The sequence below is a fragment of the Pyxicephalus adspersus genome, chromosome 3 (assembly GCF_032062135.1).
Source record: "Pyxicephalus adspersus chromosome 3, UCB_Pads_2.0, whole genome shotgun sequence".
NCBI lineage: Eukaryota > Metazoa > Chordata > Amphibia > Anura > Pyxicephalidae > Pyxicephalus > Pyxicephalus adspersus.
In genome coordinates this window covers 143,939,178-143,950,460 of record NC_092860.1, presented here as the reverse complement: position 1 = coordinate 143,950,460, position 11,283 = coordinate 143,939,178, and the positions used below count along the sequence as shown (strand labels likewise).

Here is an 11,283-nt window from a genome sequence, read left to right as displayed (position 1 = left end):
GTTTTACTACTGATTCATCACTTTAATTATTGAGATGAGGGGGTGGCCATTATAAAAGACCCATTTCAAATATCTCTCCCCAATTGGGTCTCCTAAAAATAGTATTCATTAGCTATAAAGAAATATTATTATTATATAATAATAATAAAAGACAGGATTTATATAGCGCTAACATATTACGCCGCGCTGTACATTAAAAGGGGTTGCAAATGACAGACGAATACAGACAGTGACACAGGAGGAGGAGAGGACCCTGCCGCGAAGAGCTTACAATCTAGGAGGCAGGGAAGTAAAACACAATAGGGGGGGGGGGATATGAAATTGATGGAAGTAGTGAGGTTATAAAAGACAGAAGAAGTCAGGTAATGATGATTTATGCTCATGATGGCCATTGTTACTTACAGCTTTACTAACAGCCATCCTCAACTCCGCCACACCACCAAACTGCTTCTGTATGGATTTGATTATTGGAACATAAGCCATTGGAAGGACTTCTATGGGAATCCCCTTCTTCCATTGGTCTCCAAAATTCTTTGAGTCTTTTCTGTAAATAGAAACATACAATCAGGCGTATTCTTATTTACTAATCTGCATTGGCAAAACAAAACATTGGAATATGATTGGATACTCAGTGCTAGGACAATTTGCACTGATCACATTTTTACATTACAATACAGACTAAGGGTTTGTTTATGCTGTTATAGTGAATTAACAGATGTATTGTAGCATAAGTTACCACAATACAAGGCAATGTGCAAGAAATGCTTTGGTGTGGTGGATTGCCAATCATTCTTAATGGCACCCAAAGCACACCTTGCCATGGAAGTGCAGCACAAAGCCATGACATTAGTTGATGTTCACAAATTTTTAAAAGCATGGACAGGTTCTTCCCATCCAAAATTTTCTCCTACAGTCAGCCTATTACAGACACATACAGTATTGGAACCTCACCTATAATCAGCGATAACAATGAAGGACTTTGCACAACCAGCCACTATTTTCTCCTGTGCCAAACATCCCCTAAAAGGATTAAAAAAAACAACATTATTCAAAATAAAAACTTAAGTGTTTCAATTATGGGAATCATCAAACTCAGACTCTGCAAATATGACCCGCTAAGTGATATTATATCCTCAAAATGAAAGTGAAATTATTATTTCAAAACTTCTTGGACCTTCCCAGTTTCCATTGCCACCTGCCCTGCTCTTCCATTTGTGCTACCAAATTGGGGACACCTAGCAACCAGAAAAGCACCAGAGGCAGGAAACATTAGCTCATAACGAGGATACATCGGTCTCATCATCTTTTTCTGAAGAAGTATATTTAACGCGTTGAAATATTTATAAGATAGACATGCACGTCCTATACTTATTTAAGAAAAAAAAAATATATGCTTTTATTAATATATGGGTTGATACTCAATGTGCCTTAAAAGTACTTTATTCTAAATGTTCTGTATCTCCAGTACGGGATGTGGCACCATCTTGTCACAGGTCCCAATTTACTTCTAACTAAGGTCACTTTAATCCAAGAATTTTATATTGCAATCAGATTCTTATCACATGATACCATGCTGGTTAACCTCCCTCTAATGCCCCAGTATGGACCGATTTGCCTACAGATGGCTGAGCACGTTGCATTACACTATTGTCATTGCTGGGCCATGTTCTCCTGGCTTTCAGATTGTATAGGAGCATTGGATACCGCAAGATATTCCAAAGTAGTTCTGTAGTCAACATTCTAGCATTACAACGCTGGGTCCCCAGTTATGATCCCGGTCTAGACACTACATGCATGGAGTTTGTTTGTTCTTTTTGTATTTGCATGAGTTTTCTCTGGGAATTTTATATTCATCTCACATCCCTAAAACCATACTGGTAGCTTAATTAGCGTTCCCCCTAAATTGGCCTTTAACTGTGCTGGGACATAAGATCAAGAGGTCCTCTATAGTTAGTAATATGACCGATTGCGTACAGCTCTATGGAAACTCACATTTTGTCATATCCCCTCCTTTCTTTGTGTAATGAATAGTGAAATAAAGGTGTGTTTGAAAGCCAAATAATACATGCAGTAAAGCAAATTAAAAATGACATTTAGCAATGCCTAAGGCTGCATACACAAAGGCTTTAGTTCCTCACATTTTTATGCAATCTTCTTGTTCAACTCAATGAATTAAAACTGAAAGTCTGCAGTTCAGAGTTGTTTCAATTAAAATTATTTGTGGTAATGTACAGAACCAAAATTAGAAAAAAGTTGTCTCTGTCCAAATATTTATGGACCTAACTGTATCAGATTTTTGGCAGAGACTTGAATCATCTGACATGTGTACAGAGCATAATGCATAGAAGTGAAAAGGCCCAAAGATTTGCAGAATGCATGACAAATACTACTGGTAAAATATATTTTTTTTATTGAACATTCTTTGTTAAAGCTAAAATTTATTTAAATTAAGATAAATTAATAAGTAAATGTCTAAATATATACAAATTATAAACCTTACCCTCCACCTTTAATGAGGTTGAGATTTGAATCAACTTCATCAGCTCCATCAATAGCGACATCAAGCTGTTCAAAGGCAAAAGGGGGATAAAAAAAAAAAAAAAGAAGAGTCAGGACAGCAGTTTATTACAATGGAAACAAGTGTACATGTGCACAAGGGGAAACATTGCTGATTGGATATTAAGCTATACACATAGCTTAACATAGGTGGGCAGCAGGGTTGGCTTAGTGGTTAGCACTCTGGCCTTTGCGTTAGATCCCAGGTTCAAATCCCAATCAGGATACAGTTTGAATGTCCTCCCTGTGTTTGCTTGGGTTTCCTCCCGCATCCGAAAACATGCATGCAACTTTCACTCAAAACACTGTCCCTAGACTATATTATTGGCATATGGTAGGGACATTAGATTGTGAGCCCCTTGGAGGGACAGTTAGTGATATGACTATAGACTTTGTAAAGCGCTGCGTAATATGTTGACGCTATATAAATACCAGATAATAATAATAGTAATAAAATTAATATTAGGCTCCCTTCCTCCCAGCCATGCCCTTTGACTGTGTCACCACCACTGCCAATGTATGCCATGATCGGTGTGTTCTTGCTTTTCCTGCATTAGTACACTGGAGTTGCATTATCCAGCCGCCCATTCACATTCTGTACACTCTACTGCACATAAACCATAGTCAGGGTAGAGAAAATGAAAATTGGCAGCAGACAAAAAAAAAAAAACTCTTCCCTCTGACAGTTTTTTAACAAATGATTGGTAGAAACAAGTTAAATTCTTAATGGCTGACAACACCCTATATACCCTCCTGTCCCCCGGCAGTAAGCTCCATACCTCTGGGTGCCTCTCCAGATCTGACAGATTCAGCCCATTCTGAAGGATCAGCTGACGTGCCTGGAAAAAACAAATTCCTTACTTTCTATACAATTGTAAATTTGCAGCATGTGAGTAACATGAGCTCACATGAACCATTATCAATCTGTATCAAAAGAGATGATTCACAAATGCCACTGGCGTGACAGCTAAATACATCAATATCTATATAAGAGAACCTGTACCTAGTATAATGCGGATCTCAGCTGATGATGGTTTCAATCTTTGCTGACCATTTACCTGGGACAAGCATACAAGTTAGTGTCAGTCCTACAGATCTGCATACTTGTTCTGGTATTGCCATTTGATCAGGAGGACAACTAATCACTTGGTACTTTATTCATGAAAAGTCAGCAGCCAACATTTTCTTTTAAATAAATCTTTTAGAACAGCTGAATACACAGATTAAATACCTATAAAATTCTCATACAAGGTATTCCCTATAATCACTAATTTTGTTATCTCTTTATATGTTCTAATTGCTTTAAATGGAACACCACTTTTATTGAGTAAAAAAAGAAACAATCCCTTCTTGGGGATCAATGTACAAATCAAGAATTTTAACAAACTGCAGCAGATTCCTACCTTACTGTGACCTGAAGTAATATTTGTTCGTTTTAGTTCGTTTTACAATGTCCTTTGCATAATAATTGTGAATGGAAGTATTTGGTTTATTTTAAATCACTTCCTATGATCCAATGTGAAAAGCTACAGTGTCTGCATCTTTATAAACTAATTACCCCCTGGGGAGTTTCCCATGAAAACCCAAATACCAATTATAGGGTAATCTGTCAAATAGTCCCGCCAAGGTGGATTTTCCTAAATGAAAACAAGGAATTCCTAAAAGGGACTTCTAGTGCCTAGAATGAGTATTCTAGTGCAGACTTTATGAGAAAATCAGTGGGCCAATCATCCAAGCAGAAAAATATATTTTTGGTCACATAAATTTAAAGTAGCTGCAATAACATTAAACGACACAAGGACTTGTGCAGCAATTATATATATAAATCAGTGAGATTTAGATACTTTACAATGTGCTTGTTTTGGCACTTTATGTTTTGGCACTTGGCATTCTATCAAGGTCAGGGAACGTGGGAAGAACAATATATGGTGATATAATTATACTGGAATAAATAACCATATAGTGATTATTTTAGAAAACATGCGGCTTTGTCCTTCAACCATCCCAAACAATTTACAATTCAAGACAACTAGGAACCATAACCAAATATCTCATCCATGAGACACAGCATCCTGGAACTAACAAATTTATGACCAGAAGACCCTAAAAATATTAAGCAGTCTTTCAACATACAATATCACTCAGTATGTCTGGGAAGGTTCTCATTCATTCAGGTCATGGTATACAGTTAGGGCCATAAATATTTGGACGGATACAACTTTTTTCTAATTTTGGTTCTGTACATCACCATCAACACGATTCATTTTAAATGAAACAACTCAGATGCAGTTGAACTGCAGACTTTCAGCTTTATTTTAGTGGGTTGAACAAAAATATTGCATAAAAATGTGAGGAACTAAAGCCTATTTTTACACAATCACTTCATTTCAAGGGCTATTATATATAAAACGTACCTAATCGATTTACCGCATGGACTATTGTAGAACCGCTTCCAATACCAAGAACTTGGTTATTCTGAAAACACAAAGAGAAAAGTGACTGACTAAAATAAGTCATTAAAACTCCATGTTTTCAGATAAATTTAAAAACATATAAGTATGTTACACCAAGTAATACCATTGGTGTAATAATAAAGTAGAATGTAACACCCTTACTTGTTTCTGTGCACATTATTCTCTATACTGACTGACAGCAAAGCTTCCACAATGCAGATCCAACTGAACGGAGAAAGCTGCCAACTTCTTTTTCTGGCTCTTATCTGTACAGTTATGACAAACTGAGAATAGGGAATGCATATATGGCAAGGTGATATTACTAAAGAATGGATGTCAGTTTTTAGTGGATGTGTAGCGCATGCAAATAACCTTAAGAGTCCTATAGGGACTCTATAGGTAAGTTCTCAATTTTTCACACCTGTGTCCATTACAAGATTTCCTTTGTCCCCGATGAAATGATTGATTGTATATTTTGGGGAATGTAACAGGAAGACTTTCAGCACAAAAAGTTAGTGCGGTACACTCAGAAGTCTTATGTGGACAAGAACAGAGATGGGAATAAGAGCATGGCGGTCTCATTGATGGGCTTTCCTTGACTTAAGTTGAGGAATTCATCACATTCTACTCATAAAATTATTTTTGGGTGAATTTATCCCTAAAACGTAAAATTATGGAATTGGATATACCTTATCTATTCAAAGAACATGCTATGAAGGCACAATTAAACGTTGAAGTTTCATATCAATCTATTCAGCAGATATGTTTCTACATGTCCCGTGTACCAAGGGAGTGACCAGGTTTCACATTCCTGTATTGTACACACTCTGCAGATCTCTGACCTGGCAGATCAGATCACGGCTTAGAGTTAAAGCAGAATTAACCCCAAATATAAGACAATTAGTTTGCCACATAAAATAATCAATTAGCATTTTATCTTTTAAAATTCTATTTCTTTACCATAGTTTCATCTTTTTTATATATTTCAGTGCTGTTGATGTCCACCCGCTTCACATGATCACGTTTTACTTTATATAAAAGGGTAGATAGCCCTTTTATATAAAGGCCCATAAAATGTGTGTGGGGGGGGGGTTAGCATTTAAAGAAGAGACCCCTGCTCCCTTGTCTTTACAGCAGGGGCTACATTAAAGATCCTGGGAGGCTGCTCCTTCTGCACATGACAATCTCAGGCATGAACAGAAAGGGCTTTTGTCCACTTTAAAAAATGCAAATCTCATGTGCAATATATATAATATTAAATTTCAAAAACTCTGAATGAACCTTAACGTGATTGTCCACAGCAGCACATCCTGCCAGCCTCTTAGCTTCTTCGGTCATCCTGCAGATGGTGGTGAGCAGCCGACGTTGGATCATGCAAGTATCACACAGAAATCTCACTGCTAGAGGTCACGGTTGCCTGAGGAGAGAACATGAGATTAATAACTACAGTCACAGTATCACAGTATATAATACAACTCTGCAGAGATACAGCATAAGGCTGCCCTGTCCTTGTGTGTACTGTGCTGCCAGCTTCCTGTATTTGCACCAAAATTGTTGATCCGAGTTACTGCTCATGTTTGGATACACCCTTCTAGATAACCAAATATACACTGGGTCACTTCAATCTACGGCTATGTACACCTGTTCAATAATTGTCATTGGAAACGATATTTCAGAATCATTTCCAATGATTAATACCTGCATGATGCATTAAGGAGAGGGGGGCTCTATGGAGAGGGGAGGGGAAGAACGACGGAGTGGGACCCCGCTGCGCTTTCTCCCCTTCACTTCTATTACGAACATTCGTTGTCCATCGATCTATCAGGACGGTCGTTTGGACGATGATCACTGTACACACACCAGACCCTGAGACAATTACTATTGCATGTGTGTACCTAGCCTTTTAAAAGAAAAAACAACAAATAGAAAAGAGAAACCGAGAAAAAAAAAAAAAAAAGAGAAACCGAGAAAGAAAAAAGAGAAAAAACACAATATGGTTACTATTTAATGCTGGGATACCCTTAAAAATAATATTATCCTATGACTGTATTCAGCTACCTTAGATCATTTAAAACTAAATTAGATTTGGCATGTGACACAAAGAGATAAAATACTGCAGCATCAAACATGATCATGCAATGTAGTCAGGTAACATTGGGGTACGGGGTGATTGAAGTTTACAGAGGTAATCTGGGCTGCAATGACAACTTTGCTTGAAGAAAAAGTGCAGAGTACACAGAATGCACAAGTTCACAGAATTTATGGAATAAGCAAATATTTTTTGTACTTATAAAACAAATAAAATGTTTGCTTTGCTTTAGTTATCAGATCAAATTGGAGCAAAGAAGAGACATTTATTGTTGGGGTTTACATACAATTTAGGTGAATGATATAGTACATTTTCTTCTTACTACAGCTGATAACCCACAGTGCATATTTGGCAGGTAACCTCCTATATGTAATGGAGAGACATCTCAGCATGGATCTACAATATTTTGGAGTGTCCTGTGGCCATAAATACTTTGTTAGACAATAGGTCAGCAGCGTTCGGAAACATTGCTATATACCACACAAAAACAGACATGTGGTGTGTGACATCTTGCCACATTTCCCAAACCTTACCCAATCGATATTGGGTGATGACTGACCATATCCACTGAATTTACTTTGTGATACAAAACAGGAACTTTGCCCTGACTATGAACAGATAATGAGTTTGTGTTCAGCTTTAAGCTAAGATGGGTATAGAACAAAAAAAAGAAAAAAGCATTGGAAAAAAACATGGAATGGACACTTCTGCAAGATGTGATCTGCACTGCCCGATTTTTAGGCACTTTACAAATAATCATTAATAAAAATTATCTGAATATTTATAGTTTGCACGATGATATTTTCTACAGTTTTATATAATAAGAATCCCCCATTTTTAAATTGGAACTAAACTCAAGAGAAGGTTTGCTATGTTATAGGAAAAAATCAAAAATGATAATTGTGCCCAAGCAGATCCCTAAAAATGTACACTTTTGTCTGGAATGTCTCGGAATGAAATAGTAGTGAACATTTCAATATGTAAAGGTGCCTAGGCACTCCTGTCCTGTTCTGATCGCTAGTCAGAGAATATTTGGACTGAGATTTAGGGATATCACTATTGTGCTGCTCAATGTTCTCCTTGCAGGAGGCTCTGACATGAGGAAGTAAAGCCCTGCTGCTAAAAAGATGGAATCTCTATACAGAGAAAGTGCAGAATAAGGTATGGCAAGTCAGGTCTTTGCTCTCCACCTGCTCTTTTTGGGAAAACATTATTTATATTATTTGCTAAAAACTAATTTCAAATTTTGGAAAGGATTGGGGAGGGGGTGTTTATAAAGTTGTTATAGCTGTGTTCCCTTTAGACAGATTTACCTTTACTTCCTGTCCTGCATAGAACTGTGGCACCAGACAGGAAGTGTGGGGAAAATGTAATAGGAGCTCAGACCGAAAAACAATCTGACAAGTTGAAAGCTTCACTAATATAATTTATTTATCATTTTATTCCTACACTACTATTTATTGGAGAGTTCCCCACCTACTGTATAGTGTAATATTAGTAGTGTAGGAGGCGAGGGTAAAAAAATGGAGTAACAGATAGAAGTAATAACCTGACAGTTGTTCTGACCCTTTTAAAAAAGTTTTAATTTGACATACAGGAGGATGAAAAAAATCTACAAAAACGGGGTTTATTAAGAATCAAGACGGCAGCTGCCATTGTTCTTTTTTTTTTTCTGACTGATGCAGACATACAATGGAAAAAAAAATTATATATATATATATATATATATATATATATATATATATACACACACCATAGCTGAGAATGTATATAGTTTAGGGACCACATTTGTGCTTTGATGCATTCATGCATCTTACACACGTATTTGGAAAATGCGTGCAATTAAATCCTCTGTATAACTTAATTATAATTGGATAATACAGATTACTCTACTTGAAATACCATACCCCTGTCTATGGGGAACTACAAGAATAAAATTCTGTGTAGGTTATTAGACTTTAGAATTTGGATGACAATTAAAATATCACTAATAAAAAAAGTCAACAAATGCAGTAAAGAATCAGTATTCAAATCGTGCAACACCAACAAATCCATATAGCATGTGTAGTACATTTGCACCCAATCATAGAGAGATTTTCAATCATTCCAACATACAGGTGATTAGGAATCTCACAAGATAAATGGAGGTCCGGTTATATAAAGGACACCATCAGCTGGTTATTAAATTGGAATCTACTACACATTTTTAAAACCGAGGCACGTTTTTGAGGGAGAAAATCAGATCGCTGGAACAGAATTATACATAAAGAGCCTTTAAAAGGGTTTTAGACTACTACTAAATTATTTGTATATATCCAATAGCAGCAATGTAAAAGCGCTTCAAAGCTGAGCCGCAACAATGAAATAAAATGAGAACAAATAGATAATCACCAGCAAAATACTAAATAAAGCCAACTGTCTGCCCTCCACAGTGTTGAATCTGTGACAAAACAAGATTTATAAAAGCTTTCCATGGATTCTAATGGCAGATTCTGGCTCCCTCCATATACAGTTCCTATAAAAAGAACTCGCCCACTCGGGAATTTAGGTGTTTGTAACACTGATCAACAGAAATAGAGTCTCAGGTCTTTAATTACAGCATATATGTGTGTAGACTTATATATGTGTGTAGATTTATTAATATAAATATATCATGAATAAAAAATAATATAATAAAAAAAACAATGATAACCTAAAATATGTAATATAGTGGAACTAAAAAAAAATCAACAATTTTCTCCGAGAAGTTTTTTTTTTTTTTAGAAGAGACTGCATTGTTTGCCTGTCTTCTCCAATTAAAATGCAGTGTTCTGCTCATGTTCTTTTAATCTATAGGATGCTGAGAGTATATTATAGCTGGGTGCCAAGACCAAGTAACCCCATATGGAAAAGTCACATGATCATCAGCCACCCAAAGGCCAAAGAGAAAATAAGTTGGATACCTAAGAAGCAAATGACAAGGACGAAGGCAGCGAGTACAGACCAGTCAGTAAGGCCGGACTTCCTACAAGGCCACCTAAGCCATGGCCTAGGGTGCTATGGCCAATAGGAGAGTCATTGTTACTGCTATCATGGCTGTAATATCATTATATTGCATAAAAGTGCTTACTATAGGGCTGTCCTGTCCACAACCATCATGGCTCTCATCAATGACCCTCTACTATCATCATGGCCGTCCTCCCATATTTGCCCCTCAAGCTAACTAGGCCTAGGGGAGAAAAAAGTACAAATCCAGCTCTGCCTGTTAACACCGGGAGAGGGCAAACAGAGATGCAGGGTTGCCATAATATGCATGTATGTGTACATAATAGCAAGTGTTAATATGACCCCACCAGTTTTTTGTTTAAGAGAATTGTTTTAAAGTTAAGCTGTGCCAGCTCCTTTATTATGAGATATGAACATAGCCTGAACAAACAGAGCAAGTAAAGGCCTCCATCATCTCCGTATCTACAAGCATTGTGAAGAAATTCATTTTCAAAGTTTGAAACACAGACACTGGATTTTTTTTAGGGGTGTCTTCCATCACAACCCACCATTCGTCAAATCTAAACATACAGCAGATGTTTTAGGCTGTTAGAAACCCACTGAGACTCTTTCCTATTTTTGGGAATGAACAGATTCACAATAAAAGCAGCTGCAGGAGTCAGTGGTTTCTTGTTGTAAAGCTCTTGTACTGCTTGTTAAGAATATGTAAACCATTTATGGTCCACAGACTGGGCACTGGAAGTTATATCCAAAGTACTTACCTGCCTTCAAGTGATGCCATCTCATGTTGATATTCAAGCCTTTTATAACTTGAATTCAATGTAGTTCAGGTAGGTATGATTGTGTTAATCAAAAACATCTTCTGGAAGTCTCATTGAAATAGAATAAATCAAACTTTTTGTGTTGTGTCAAATTATCCCGATTACTAATGTCACCGTGAAGGCAATTCCAACATTTCATCACCAAAACAAGAGAGCAATGCTTTTCCAACATCAACCACTGCAATGGGGGGAGGAGCCTTGCTTTTCGAGGGGGCCATATATTTTATGCCTCAGACGATGTGATGGGGGGGAGCAATGCTTTCCCAGCCTTTAGCCGCTACGATGGGGGGCCCATGCTTTCCCAGCCTTTAGCCGCTACGATGGGGGGGCCCATGCTTTCCCAGCCTTTAGCCGCTACGATGGGGGGGCCCATGCTTTC

At 37.2% G+C, this 11,283-nt stretch overlaps 1 protein-coding gene across 1 annotated transcript in view; it reads right to left on the bottom strand.

Moving 5' to 3' along the window:
- The window catches only part of RPIA (ribose 5-phosphate isomerase A), a 29,474-nt gene that overhangs the window by 16,489 nt on the left and 1,702 nt on the right, over positions 1 to 11,283 (bottom strand). Inside the window, exons 2-7 of the mRNA XM_072406900.1 lie at positions 6,291 to 6,426; positions 4,960 to 5,031; positions 3,336 to 3,395; positions 2,501 to 2,565; positions 952 to 1,020; positions 403 to 544 (exon numbers count right to left, since the gene is read on the bottom strand). Coding sequence (XP_072263001.1) covers positions 403 to 544; positions 952 to 1,020; positions 2,501 to 2,565; positions 3,336 to 3,395; positions 4,960 to 5,031; positions 6,291 to 6,383 — 501 coding nt within the window. The 5' untranslated portion in view covers positions 6,384 to 6,426. The remainder of the gene's footprint in view (positions 1 to 402; positions 545 to 951; positions 1,021 to 2,500; positions 2,566 to 3,335; positions 3,396 to 4,959; positions 5,032 to 6,290; positions 6,427 to 11,283) is intronic.